Source organism: Vipera berus, assembly GCF_964194415.1.
Source record: "Vipera berus genome assembly, chromosome: 2".
NCBI classification, from domain to species: domain Eukaryota; kingdom Metazoa; phylum Chordata; class Lepidosauria; order Squamata; family Viperidae; genus Vipera; species Vipera berus.
The window spans coordinates 101468552-101483932 of NC_138203.1; the positions used below are offsets into that span (position 1 = coordinate 101468552).

Consider the following 15381-nt stretch of genomic DNA (forward strand, 5'->3'; position numbering starts at 1 on the left):
ATGGTCTTCCCAGTTTATTTATTTATTATTTATTTATTTATTCGGTTTATATACTGCCCTATTCCCGAAGGACTCAGGGCGGTTTACAGGGCAGAATTTAAAAACAATACAATATAAAATTAAAATAAAATTAAGTATAGCCCCAAAAAGTCAAAATCACAATTTAAAATCATTAAAACCCCTCAGTCCAGGCCACATAGCTCAAAGAGTTGCAATGTATGGCTGTGAAAGTTGGACCATAAGAAAGGCTGAGTGCCAAAGAATTGAGGCCTTTGAACTATGGTGCTGGAGAAGACTCCAAACCGGTCAGTCCTAGAGGAGATCAACCCTGACTGCTATTTAGAAGGCCAGATCCTGAAGTTGAAACTCAAATACTTTGGCCACCTGATGAGAAGGAAGGACTCACTGGAGAAGAGCCTAATGCTGGGAAAGATTGAGGGCAATAGAAGAGGACGACAGAGAATGAGGTGGCTGGATGGAGCCACTGAAGCAGTAGGCGTGAGCTTAAATGGACTCCAGAAGATGGTAGAGGACAGGAAGTCCTGGAGGAACATTGTCCATGGGGTCGCAATGGGTTGGACACGACTTTGCAACTAACAACAACACTTGTACCATACGGTAATGAAACATTCATGGGTTTGACTTTCTCTTAAAAGTTTTTACTAGCAGTCTTATCTGAAATAATAGGTGACAAGTCTTATCAAAGATCTAAGTAAGCATTTCACAGACTATTCAAAATATTGGAAAGAAAGATTGTCCTAAAAAAAGATTTAATTCAAAACAAAAAGAATGTCCACTGTTAAATCTTTGAAAATAAAGGAAAAATATGAATGTTAAGTGATGTTATTTATTCTCACTGCATTCTCACAAACCTTTTTTCTGTTGTACAGTTGTATAATGAATATGGTCCACACTTGTAATTTAATTCATGCCATGTGTAATTCTACTTCTCTCTCTTCTGAAAGGGAGGCATAATGGCTTAAAAGACACTGGAAAAGGTCTATACTTTGGCAGTTTCGAGTCCTACCACTGTGTGATGGGTTGAGCTCCTGTCACTTCCCTCAGCTCCTGTCAATCTGGTAGTTCAAAAGAATGTAAATGCAAGTAGATAAAGATACCACTTTGGTTGGAAGATAACGTTCCATGTTTCATATTGCAGCATGACGTCTTGCTGGCCACAAGATTATGGAAACATTTTCAAATAGCACTGGCTCAATGGCTTAAGAAACAGAGATGAGCTCACCCCCTACAACTAGTGGTGTAAATTCTGCAGGGATACCTTTATCTTTTATGTCTTCTGAGGTTCACCTATTTCTAAATCATTTCCTTTTTGTTTTGCCTTTTCAAGTATACTGGTAATTTCCACATTGTCATTTGTATTACACAAAATTCTTCAATGATTCTGCAAGCATTTCAGTGTAAAACAGACACTCTTAATGCTAGATTCTGCCTTCATTTCTATGTTTATCTGCTCATCCTATGGCTAATATTTTAGTTAAGCAAATTAAAGACCATTTGCAATTTTTCTTATAACAAATGAGACAAATTTCATCAGGCAGTTGAGGGTGATTTATTACATCACTTTTACATTAAAGAGACACAGGGATTGATTTTAGAGCAGAAATATGTGCTACATTAGTAAATATGTAGCATTCCAAGCCTGTATTACTGAGATGGAATAAACATGATGGGTGTAGATATTTTTTTTCTCTTAACTACTTATCAGGCTACTCTCCCAGATCAGCATTTTTTTCTGATTTATGGAAAGAAGGTTAAACACAAGTAAGTAAAGCAAAGTACTGTAGCAGAAGAATCAAGAAGTCTATAATTAGTTTTTCCCCCCTGCAAATGCTTTATTAACATTGCAAGATGAATTCAGAATAGTAAACTGGAAGTATCTAATGGCACTTCCTAGTTGAAGACTGATAAATAAGGCTTGTGTGGCTTTGAAATAATTGCTGGGAAATGGTCCTTGTCAGCATATATTAGTTACCATACTGTTGTATACCCATTGTTATTTCATTGATTATTTTATTGTTCTATTTTATTTCTGTTTACACTCTTTTCATTTCTTCCTTTTTATTGTTAAGCTACCTAGAATAGCTACATGGCGAGATAGGCGAAAAATAAATTTAACTAATATATTGGTATTATTTCTTCTATACAGTCATGGCTGTGCTACTGTGTAAGAAACCTAAAAAGCTCAAAACCAATTTGCCATCCCTGTGTCATAACAACCTAACTGGATTTTATCTTTGCCAGACAAAAAAATGCTGACAATCATTAACTCTCATTCCAAAAATATCACCTCCAGGAATATTGGTGATTTAATAGTTATTGAAATGGCATTGTTTCACAAACCAATATTGGAAGGATATGGAAAAACAGCGTGTGACAAAGGCCAAGTTTGTTCATACCATGTTTGCTGATGATAACTGTATGGATAAGCTGCTATAGAACTGAAGTACCCATGCATTGGATGGACCTGTGCAATGTTAAAACTTTGCGATTCTCTAACACCAAAGTGACTAATGGTCTCTGTATGAAACCTACTGGAGTATGCAGTATTCACCATACATGCAGTTGCAGACACTGCAGGATTTAATGGATATATTTCATAGGAATTCAATTCTTGGTAAGTCTGAGTTACTAAGTGGGAATTACTAGTTTGACAGAAGTACCAAGAATAGTAAGGACAGACAGTCCTATAAATGTGCATAGAAGTTCCCTCAAAATACTCATTTTGACTAATAGTAGACCACTCACCACAATTTTGGATATTGTCACTGAAAGGAGGTTCGGACTGGAAACTTTGCTGTTCCATGGATTTATTTAATTCTGTCACCATTGAGGATTCTGAATTATATGGAGATGGGTATTTGGGAATTTCAGATGTTTCGTTATTTGCACTATTGTCTAGAGATAAACTAATGCCTACGCGGCCCTTAGACTCTACATTTGAATAATTTTCAAAAACACCTGATTTTAAGTTTTGCTGTGCATTTTTTCTGGCCAGTAGAAAATCACCTTCACCTAATTTTTCCACTGAGCTAATAGCTTCTTCAGATCTCTGAACTTTCACTGGAGATACAGACATGCATTTATTTATATCACTACAGGAAGAAAAATATTCAACATGTTCCTTTGCATTCTGATTGGTTTTTCTTCCCTCTTTGACATTGTTTAGATCTTGCAAATTTTGCTGAATCGGTAATGCATCTGCATTATTGAATTTGAGTTCTGAGGTATTTGGTGAAGCATGAATATGTTCATAGGGATAAGCAGCTTTTAACTGTGAAAATGTGATTGGTGTTCTCTCTCTCAAATTCCTATTGTTTCTATACTGGGTTTCCAGTGGAGTTCTTAATTGTGGTCCTTCACCTTCTGAGGAATTACACTTTCCATTGTTTCTGCAAAACAAACATCAGATTAATTTCCTACAACCTTTGAAGTAATTTTTACAATATCAAAAGGGTGGAATGTTAAAATATCCTTCACCGTAAAATCAGCTTCTCAATTCTCCAAATGTCTCAGAAGTGCTGTGAAGAAAAGAATTCACTACAACACATTAAAACCATAGGGTTTTCTGGAATTCATTAAAACTGCTGTCTTTATATTTATGAACCCAGTATGAGGCATTAAGGTTTTGCAGATCAGGCCTATATAAATAGCTTTTTAAAATATTGACTATAAATATCAAAATCTAAGACTCATACATGTAGCAAACTTTACTGACTGAATTCACACATTATGTTAAACAAATTACGTTTTAAATTAGTTGTGTGAACACTTCCCTTGAGCTGGTTTGTGGAAAAAGAGAGCAATCAATATACAATACTGGCACACCGTGATCAATACAGTAGATTTCATTCTGCATCCTGAAATTTCTCTCTACAATATAGAACTCCATACAGAAAACAGAAGAGTAAACAAACTTCAGTATGATCAGATTATTTGTACAGCACCCTGTTCTGTTTCTTTTCATGAAGATAATAAAGTAGCCAAGACTGCAAAACACAGCACTGCTGGCTTACCCACATTGTTCAACAATAAAACCAAGCAGAAACCCTAGCTCTTAAGAGAATAAACTCTGCATATGGTATAACATAATGCCTTGACCCAAAAGTACTTTCAAAAAGGCAACTGGACCTCCTTGATTTTTCTTGAAGACATTTCAGTTTTCATACAAGAAGCTTCTTCAATTCTAACTAACTGGTGGGGAATGAAAAGGATTGATACTGTTTGCAGTCAGCCAGTTGTTAACACTCTGGAGTGTTGAGTCTTCAGGAAAAATCAAGAAAGTCCAATTGCCTTTTTGAAAGCACCTTTGGGACAACCAAGACCTGGATGACTGAGAATCTCCATGTACATAATATCTTGACAGACAGCAACCAAGCATTGCCTACACATTTTTAGGATTAGGTTTAATTTATTTATAAGCATTTTTCTAATACTTCACTGCTTCCAGGTAATGATTTAATTTCCCCACTGCTTCTCTGGAAGCTCCTGAGAAGGAGAGATGAAGGATACAGATTGCTGATACCATATTCCAAATTTGTGGCTACATTCCAGAGGCTTAATCTAGATTTGATAAAGGAGACAAAATGGAATGGAACCATGGAGGATTTCAAAAAGCCAAACCATGAGCATCAGTCCAGACTTAGGGGCTTATTTTTTTATGGCATCACACAAATTTTAATGGACATTGCTCAATGTTCAGGGATATCAGCACTATGGTTGATGTCAGTGAACACCATCAAGAAGTTAAAACAGATTGATTTTCTGCAGTGTAAGCCATTATTGAGAGGATTGAAGATTATTTTAGCTCTAGAACTGGCTTTTAAATTAGATTCAAAGAGAATCATAAATATTGCCAAGTTTGCTATTAGCCACATGTTTAAACATGTCACCCCCAAAATAAAGGATATTTAAAGTTGCACAATAACGATAAAATTTGGGGGGAAAAATCCTAAATGAGAGTTTTAAAATGAAAGATCTACTTGCTGTATGTTTTAAATGGTGGAATGTCTTAACACAGAATGTCAGTAACCTCTCTTTATTTTCTCCTCCAGCCATCTGGCATATATTTGTGAATCATCCATTTATGTTACTAAAATAACTTATTGGGAACTACTAGCAAGATTCCTAGTACAATGCAATTTTCACTAATGAAACTGCATTCCTCAATCAAACTGGCAAGTTATATTCCCATGCAAATGGGGGGTGGAGAGAAAAAGGCTGCAGCAAGAAGAAAAATCTACTGATGTATTGTTAGACCCCAGTCTTATCCAAGCACATTTTTTGAACAGAATTTTAAAAGTGAAATAATAAAAGTTGTAAACAAATGCATTAGGTGGTTTTTTTCTATTAAATCAATGTTTATGCTTCTTATATATACCTCATGTTTCTCTTGGCTTCCTTTTCATCTATCTTGGTAGTTGTCATCAATGAAGCAGCTACCTAAGAGGTTAAAAATAGCAATATAAACTGAATTAAGTATGGTATGTGTTTTTGTTTTCTTTACCAATGCTCTGCATACGCTTGTGTTGCAAAATAAAGTTTGTACCTTTCATTTTTTCCTGGAGTTGCAATAATGCATCTTCACAGCAATTAACAAGTTCTTTAATATAAAAGCTGTAATAATTGGAGATATTGATTAAGGAAATTCCAAGTTGTGTCATAAGTAAAAGGAAGCATTGATATAAAATTAATAAAATAAAAAATATATTCTAGGGTCTCAACCTTGGGAAAGATATTCAGGGTAAGAAATTGATATTAACATACAGTATGTCTGTATAGAGTGTTGGCAGTACTATTTCCAGGGACAGGACAATTAAGAAAATCTGTGCATATGAGACATATGGATGCAAATAAAGCCAGTAAAAGATAGTGGGAATAAATTATAACAAGAAACCTATGTAACTGAAAATAAAGCCACTACAAAGCTTTTCACTTCACAGAGACTATTGGGAGCCATTCTTAGTACGGTAATTGTAGGTCTAACATCAGTTATGTCAAAACAAAGAAATCCACATAACTTATTTCAAGGAATGTGTAGAATTGTTGAGAGAAAAAAGAAGGAACAAAAAGTGTGTATCAATCTTCAAACTTCCAAAACTGCCATTCTGAAAAATATGGATGTAGCTTGATACCTCTGGAAGGCATATCAGAGATAGAACTAAGAAAGAATTTCTCATAATCTCAAGACAGTATTTTCAAGTTATATAAGGCAAGAATTTAGGCAAGGTGTGTAGGTTTACTAGTAGACTGTATGCTTTAAAATATTTTAAATATTTTTTATTCTGTACTGTTGTTAAGCAGAAATAATGATAACAAAATATAATCCAATTTTTCCATCCAGTGTACCTACCGGTAGTACAATCTTAAAAATCTGAAACTTGTCCATCTCTGTTCTAAAGAATCATTTTTCTCACTTCACTGGTTTCAGTGCTCCAATTCAAAAAAACTCAGGCATTATCAGGGAAATCAACAGTGATTAGGAATATTGTACGGATAATAGGACAATCTTTGCTTGCCTACTGCAATAATCACAGACTTTGTTCAATAGGCCATGACATGATACTTTGGGGATCCTAACTATAGTTCATTTTGGTAAAGTTAGAACTTCCATACACAACTAATCTTTTAGGTTTCATTGCTTTACCTGGATATTTATTTGTATCCTGCCTTTATTTTTACAAATAACTCAAATAACCCGTATCCAACAAACCTTCCTCCTCCTATTTTCCCCATAACAACCCTATGAGGTGGGTTAGGTTGAGAGTGAGTGACTGGCCCCAAAGTCACACATTTGACTTTCCTGACTAAGGTCGGACTTGAACTTATGGTCTCCTGCTTTCTAGACTGATGCCTTAACCATTATACTGATTCTTGGTTCAAATTTGCTTATATTATCTGTTTTTAAAAGGTAACGGTAAAGGTTCCCCCGCACATGCGTGCTAGTCGTTTCCAACTCTAGGGGCCGGTGCTCATCTCCGTTTCAAAGCCGAAGAGCCAGCGCTTGTCCGAGGACGTCTCCGTGGTCATGTGGCCGGCATGACTAGACGCCAAAGGCGCACGGAACGCTGTTACCTTCCCACCGTAGTGGTCCCTATTTTTCTACTTGCATTTTTACGTGCTTTTGAACTGCTAGGTTGGCAGAAGCTGGGACGAGTAACAGGCACTCACTCTGTTACGCGGCACTCGGGATTCGACCCGCCAAACTGCCGACCTTCTAATCGACAAGCTCAGCGTCCTAACCCACTGAGCCACCGCGTCTGTTTTTACTGAATGCAATTTTTTTTAATTACATAATGAGTTACATGGAAATCTCAGTATGAGACTAATGAGGCCATATGATTTAAAGGCAAGATATAAATAACAGAAACTAATAACATTCCATCATTAGTTACATGTTTTATTTCCTTTCCAACAATGTCCATATTGGCTGAAATGATAAAAAAGTAGACTTGTATTCACTCTTCGCAACAATCTTCCTGCAACTTCTTGTTAGCAAAGCAGCTTACTAGCAAAATATACATGAATTCGAAAGTGTCCTGAATATGCGGATAGTAGCTTTCACAATGCTTAATAGAAAGAGTAGCATTACTGAAAAAGCAGCAGCTGCAGATAAGGGAACACTGAGTTTATGCAATCTAATTACAAGAGCTCCAGCATTCCAATAAAGCAGTTTACAAGCAACAAGGAACAAGGACAGCAGGTTTTCCATAATTTTCTTTAATAGCTCACTATCTTGAAAAGTCACGAGTACTGAAAGGATAGGGTCTGACTCAATCTTTTTCCACGTCAGATGCAACTGCTAGAGTGATGTAGTTATGCCTCCATTTCTAATGACAAGCAGTTGCTCTGTCAATACTTGAGGGATTTTCTTTCCATTTCTTTCTCTGCCGTAAAACAAGACCTAGGGCCCTGGAGAAGAAAGTTGGAAGGAAGTGCTGTGATGTGCATCCCCAAACATTCTGGGAATGGTTTATTTCAATCTGTATATCACTAATCACACAATGAATTAATTCTAGTCTAAGAGTTATTAAAGCAAACTTTGGAGACTTAAAACATTTTACTTTCGCAAAATTAAATGAAAAATCATCTGGTGGTTTAAAATCAAATCCATATACAGGTAGTCCTCAACCTACAACCACAATTGAGCCCAAAGTTTCTGTTGTTAAGTTAGACAATAAAACGAGTTTTGCTCCCTGTTATGATTTTTCTTGCCCAACTGCTAAGTGAATCATTGCAGTTGTTAAGTTAGTAATACAGTTGTTAAGTGAATCTGGCTTCCCCATTGACTTGGCTTGTCGTAAGGGTGCAGAAGGTGATCACATGGTCCTAAGACACTGCAACTATCATAAATATGAGTCAGTTGCCTCTGAATTTGGGTCATGGGGATGCTGCAATGGTCGTAAGTGTGAAAAATGGCTTACCGGTAAGTCACTTTTTTTTAGTACTGTTGTAACTTTGAACAATCACTAAATGAACTATTGTACATTGAGGACTACCTGTACTATTCCGTTTTTTAAATTTTGAGATTGTAAAGCACAGTTTTCCTTGTTTAGTCTTTTTATATTAATGCAAATAATGTGCTGTGCTTCGTACCTTAGAGTTCAAAAACGGAATTATGTACATAGCAGGAATTGTCACGGAAAGTAAATCAAAATCAAATATTTGTTGGTGCTTATTTTTATTATTTATTAAATTTATAGGTAACCTTGCTCCCAAACAACACAACAATCAGACCAAAACTGGTACAATTACGATAAAATCCTATTTCTACTTTGTATATAAAATAGTTTTGAGTTTATGTACACACACACACACACACACACACAGAGAGAGAGAGAGAGAGAGAGAGAGAGAGAGAGAGATTGGTGTTTGGTGTAAGGATAAAGGAGGGGTTCCATTATTTACTATGAGACCCCATGATCTTAATCCATCCTTGTTTAGGACTTAAATAAGAGAAAATATCATACATCCAAATTACATCTAAAGTTGTCAAATAGAATAATGTGTAAGGTAGAAAATCACACTCCAAAAAGTACACTATCAGCAATCTCACTGCTCTTGAAAATGTATCATCTATCATTTATATAATACATGATTAAGTTCACGTATCATGTTCTGTAAACCGCCCAGAGTCATCCTATGGAGGAAATGGGCGACATATAAATTTAATAAATAAATGAATATACAAAGCACCATTTAGAGAAGGGGTTGGATGACCTTACCTTTTTCTTTTTGTTATGTGAGACATCAATCTTTTCTTCTGATGTCTTTTCTTCTAAAGTTACATTAAATGGTCTTTTGTGTAGAATTTGGGAAGTCTGAAGATTTTGGCCACTGTGATCCAACCGTGTTCCCACAAGCTGCCGTTTCAACTGACAAGCTTTTCTCCAATTTTTAAGCATCTGATGTATAATCACAGGAAGAGGTGATTTTCCTTGTGTGGAACAGATAAACTTCATATGCTCAATGGTTTTCATCATCTTCATAATGTGAGCCATTTTTCCTAAATCTTTCTTTTCAGCCAACATCAATTTCTCAAGAAGTGAAGAAAATTGGTTATAATTACAGTCTAATTCAGAAACTGTACTTCCATAATTTAAAGCAATAGCATATGGTGCTAAGTCTACACACATGGAGACAGGGGACTTGGATGTTCCTAACATTTTTCTTGTTTCTGAAAGTTCAGCAAGTTCCCTTGTGAGAAGATGAAGTGCATATGAGCAATTTAAGCTTTCTGCATAGTCATAAATAACGTTCAGTTCCTCCTGAAGTTCAAAGATGGAAGCCTCTACTGTTTCTATAAGCTTATCTTTCCTATAAGACAGGAAAGCCATTTTTTCTTGGCACTGGAAAAGTTCAGGCAGAAGTGATAAATCAAACCATAGTAAACTACGAAATCGTGGATTATCTCCTTGCTTCGCTATTGAGTTTTTAAGGAAAAAAATAGTTTCATATATCATTGCCAATTCAGTATATATTTCAATAGATTCTGGCTTCAGAATGACAGGATTAATTCCTCCATCCTTCATGAACTCCAATATATTTTCTTGGGTTATCAATATAGTTATATCCTCTTCTTGTAAAATCTGAAAATACTTTTTCAGCATTTCCATCTGTACTGTACATTTGCCCATGAGCTGTTGCAATCTTTCAATGTCTGCAGATTGTGCTTCATCCAAGATTTCACTTATATTACAACTATCTTGTGAAGTTAGAGACTTTCCAATGAAGCAATTTGCATTGTGTTGAGAGCATACATCTTTACAGTTAGAAGAGTCTGCTGTACATTTCTTAGTATATTCTCCAAAAGTTCTATTATCATTTTCAGATCCAGAATCTTCCATCATACGTTCATGAATGTCATAGAGTTTAGTCACAGCAATTTCATATATTTGGAGCACTTCTTTCCCATCCTCCGAATGGTTATTCAAAAATGTGTTTGTTTCTCGAAAAACAAGGCTTTTAGCGGCATCAAAAAATATATGTTCCAGACCAAATAATGAAGTTTTAAGATTAAACTCTTCATTGGTACACGTCTTTACAAACTCCATTTTTTTACCAATAATCTCAATAATAATCCAGAGATGATTATCTTTCTCAGTACTCAAATTCATGCCTGGAAGGCTTTTAGATATGTTTATTAAATCCATTGTACCTTTTCTTGAATTTTCTAGGTCTTCTATAGAATCTCCAAAGTTAGCTCCACAAGTAAAAGGCACAGATAAAAAAAAATCAGATACACTGGAAATCTGTCTCATTACTGATTCACATTCTTCTATTTCTCGCCTTAATTTCAACAAGCAATAATAAGAATTATTCTCAGATATAGTGTTTTCAAAAGCTTCCATTAACTGCTTGTGGTGGATTTGTAATTCATTAAGGGCATTGTATTTTAATCTCATCTGAAAAGCAGGATATAAATTTGACTGCTGTTGATAACCTGAATGCCCTCCGAACAGTTCGCTACACAGAGAATCATCATACCAAAGCAAACTTCGAAAAGTTGGGTCGCCTTTTAAAAATCTTTTCTTATTCTCTATGAACTCCATTGTTTCCATTATAATTTGCAGCTCAACTAATGCTTCTATAGCACAAGGTTTTAACTTCTGACTTGCTTGCATATTTCTGTTAGAGCTTCCAAGTATTTCCCTAGAAATCAGAACACGCTCAAAAGAACAGCCTTGCTTTTTTTCAAAAGCTGCAATGAACAAAGGAAGAGCACTTTGGCAATATGAAACTTGTTCGTGCAGTATATTCAGAGACGAAGTTTTATCTGCCTTTTGTAAGATCTCTGATATTTTAAAGTTAAAATCACAGGATTTTAGACCAATTCCGACTTCAGAAAGTTTGACGTGATTGCTGAAATCACTGCAATGTTCAAAAGAGGGGCTTAAAAAATAGCGTTCATTTTGCTTGGTCTCGGTGCTAGTGAAGGGTTGGTTTGTTTTATTGGGCATGACATGATAAAGTGCAGTTAGTGGAGAATTAAAAGGAAGCTGGTCATAGTTATCAGCGTTGCCTGAGGAAGTCTGCCCGCATGTGGATTCCCCAAGGATGACATGACTTATTTGTTTCAGGTTTTTCTGCCTTAAATCTAGGTTATTTAATGACTTCAGAGGAGTGTCATGGATTATATCTAGTCTTCCACTTGCAGAGTCAGTCATGGTTTCTGGTAGTCCTCTTTCCTTCATATTTTCCTCTTGAAGTTTCTGTAATACACAACGATGAGTGGATTGGCACAAATTATTATCTTCGAGGGATGTAGGAGATAGCAGATCACAAGATGATATTTTGTTAGTAGTATTTCCTTGGTGTTCAGCTGACTTGCCAAATGATTTATAATGCCTATTCTCTGCTGTATATATTTCCTGGTCAGTTGTTTGACTAAATGTATCAAGGCTGTAAGGTTCTGATTTTGAAAAAGCCCGTTTACAGTGAGAATCTAGTTTTTGCTTCTGTCTACTGGAAGATCCTGCTGGGATTCCAGAACAATTTATACCTACATGTTTATTTGATGAATTGTTTGTTTTTAAAGACAATGACCGGTTGCTATGGATTTCTGGAGTTAACTGAACCACAGAGGTTTTACCATTAAGGTTCTCTTCTGTTAAAGACCAACTTGCTGATGAAGCATGACACTTTCCAGCACTCCCAATCATGTTTTCTTCCTGTAATGCAGATATTTCCACAGTTTCTTTGTCATTGTCTGTTTTTTTCAAATTGGGATAAGGTGCAGAAATAACATCAGACCCGAACACATTTACTTTTGCAGCAGATTCAAAAGTTGGTTGAATTGATGTAGCAATTTTAACAGTACTGATCTTTACACAAGATTTGAGCATTTCTTCGTCATTTGTTTGGCTTCTTTGACAGACAGTTAATTCCTTTCTTGTTAAAGAAGAGTTAAATTGGTTTCCATCTGTTTTGCTTCTACAGCTATTAGTGTCAGAACTGAAAGTGTGCTTGTTTTCCATGGCTGTAATTACATTCTCTTGATTCTTTTGTGTATTTCCAAAAGATTTGCCTTCCCCAGCAAATGTCTTCTTGTTGCATATGATAGGCTCACTGCTAAGCAGCTCTATACTTTTAATTTCTGTAGTATCTAAGATGGCATTTTTTTCAGAGACTGTTTTTATTGCTTTATTTTTTGCACAATCACTGCTAAAATCTATACTGCAATCTGATGTTTCAAAAGAATCTAACACTAAGGCACCATTCGGTAAGTTGTTTTTTGCTTTTGAGAACACACTACCTGCAGTTTTTCTTCCAGCTTTTGTCACCGTTTTTAAACTCTGAATACCCTTCCAAGCTTTTCTTAGGTGAAACATTGCACCAATTATTTTTCGAGATGTGCATTTGGTTTTGCATAGCAATGCTTCAGTGTTGTCAAGTGCACTTAAAATATTCTTAATATATTTTTCAGGCTGCTCATTTTTTTTAAACTGTCCCTTGGATAGTGAAGAAATCTGGGGTGAAGACCGTATGTTGAGTTCTTTCTTTTCGCAATACTGTTTGGAGTTTTGTTGTCCCTTTGCATATTTTTTCTTTTTCCCCCTGCTTGACCACTTAATGCATTTTTTTGGTGCTGAATATTCGTTTGAACATTTTTCCATGTTAGTTTCTAATTTTGACTGAACTATATTGGTTATTGTAATTTGTAAATCAGGGCATGAAAATGTATTAAATAACTCAGTTCCTCTTTCCTCCCCAGATTTTTCCATAACTAAAGAATTACCTTTATTTGCCTTCACAGTTGTATTTTTTGAAAGATCTACATTCGAGCTAGGTTTTCCAAGCAGATTGTCCCAATCCAAACGTGCTTGTAAATAATAATAGACATTCTCTTCACTAATATTTCCATGATTACATGGCTTGTGCCACACTGAGAGATGCTTCTTACACTCTTCTGGACCATTTTCTATCTCACTAGAAATGTCTATGCTGTGGATGTTATCACTTTTCATCTCTACATCTTGCCCAAATAATTCATGAACTTGACTACAAAAACTTTCAGAACTGGCATTTGAAGATGCTGTATTTTCTGACTGTTGGTTGATTTCCTTATTTCCCATATTTCCCAAAGATATAGGAACCGATGTGAGTAACATTGCGTGATTTAATTTCTTGTGATCTGTCAAGTCAATATTTTTAGTAGGCAACGTTTGCAATTCTTCAAACTTCTCTTTGCAATGTTCTGTGTTTGTTCGTTCTGTTTCTATTAACGAGCTTCTTTGAAGACTCAAGTTTAAAAAAAAATCTAAAAGATTTGAATTTTCTGATGTTTCTGTACAATTGTTCATATTATCTGCCTGTTTCTTCAAGACCTTCTTATCAGGCTCTTGCTTTTTTCTTGATGAGTTTTCCGTTGGATTTTTAAATGCAGTTTCTGTTGCGGATTTATACTTTTTGCCTTCTTGTCCACATGGAACCTTCTCCTCTAATTGGTTTACATGTATTTCATTAAAGCATGTTTCTGTGTTGTCTGTTTTACAGTTTTTTTGTCCTTCAGGAAATAACTCCAGGGAAATGTCCTCAAAATTATTTCTATCTAACAATTCTGGCTTGGAAAGACACATACTTTCTTCACTAAGGCCTCTTATAACAGCAGCAGTTATACAGGTATCAGAAGGATAATACCTGAGGCTGCCTATATTGCTAATTCTTTTGGAAGATTTTTCTTTGATATTGTTTAGTATATAATCATTATCTGGGGAATTATTTGCTTTTTCAGATGGTGAATAGATTTGCTTATCTTTTTTATTGGCTTCAGCCATGTTGGAGTTTTTAGATTTTAGATTTAAAATGTTCAGAGCTTGAAGCTTATTTTGTTTAAAATTATCTGATGTAGTTTCCTCTGAGGGCTGTTCATAAGCATACATTTTTTTACAGCATGCAGGTTGAAAAATATTACCACAATGTTCTCCTCTTGATGAAGTACATTTGGTGTCAAGAGGAACTGAATGCTCTGTTTCAGAAGGAAAAATATTATTCTCTTGAAATTGGCTATCCATTTCTCGATTGTGCTTCTTGTTTTTGCTAGATGTTATGTTTTCAGGACTTGGTTTGCATGTGCTTATAGTGGTGTCATTACAGAATGGCGGTTTCACAATAAGTTCTTCATTTTGCTTCACCACATTCTGTCCTCTTCTTGTTAGTCTCGGATCTTTAATTGATTTTGAAGTAGTTACAGTACTTGAACCAATTTCCCAGTCAGAAAAATCTTCCAGATTTATTTTTAAGCTAGTCTTCTTATCATCCCCCACATGTTCACCTCTGATTTCTTTGCTGGCTTCCATGCCAGATTTACATAGAATATTTGTTCTCATTTGTGTTGAATCCCATCTTGTAGCTGGCTTGCATTTCTTTTTTCCACAATGAATTTTGTCTTCAGAATCATTCCGGTTCTGTGTGCTTCTAGAAAAAGAAGAAACTTCTCCAGATACATCCATTTCTAGTGGTTTTCTGAAATGTTCGTAGATGAGTTGGCTTTTACCTATCCTCGTCACCCGTGTACAGTTTTCCAAAGGGATAACTCCTCCTGTTAATGAAAGAGAGATATGATTTTTGAGGGCTATAATATTTTATATATGGGAGAAAAAGACATATTTTAACCAAACTCTGACTCTTTGATAGGTGATGTGCTAATGTCGGCTTTCTAACTGTTCACCAAGTTTTTACAGTAGCTAAAATGCCCAAGAATATTCTAACTGCTAAGCCAATGTAACTGTAGGAAGCAAACTTTTATTTTTGTTTCTAAAGTTTCAGTAAACAGTTAATCTAAGAGGGAAATTTTCCACAAACTCAATCTGACTTGCAAACAAATCCAGGAACAGGTTGTATTATCAAAAAGGGAAGATTGAG

General features: G+C 35.5%; 1 protein-coding gene across 1 annotated transcript in view; it reads right to left on the bottom strand.

Moving 5' to 3' along the window:
* Nucleotides 1-1558: 1558 nt before the first annotated feature.
* The window catches only part of TEX15 (testis expressed 15, meiosis and synapsis associated), a gene marked incomplete at its 5' end in the record, with an annotated part of 49618 nt that continues 35795 nt past the window's right edge, over nt 1559-15381 (bottom strand). Inside the window, 3 exons of the mRNA XM_081318910.1 lie at nt 1559-3410; nt 5399-5460; nt 9243-15058. Of these exons, the coding sequence (XP_081175036.1) occupies nt 2354-3410; nt 5399-5460; nt 9243-15058 (6935 nt within the window). The 3' untranslated portion in view covers nt 1559-2353. The remainder of the gene's footprint in view (nt 3411-5398; nt 5461-9242; nt 15059-15381) is intronic.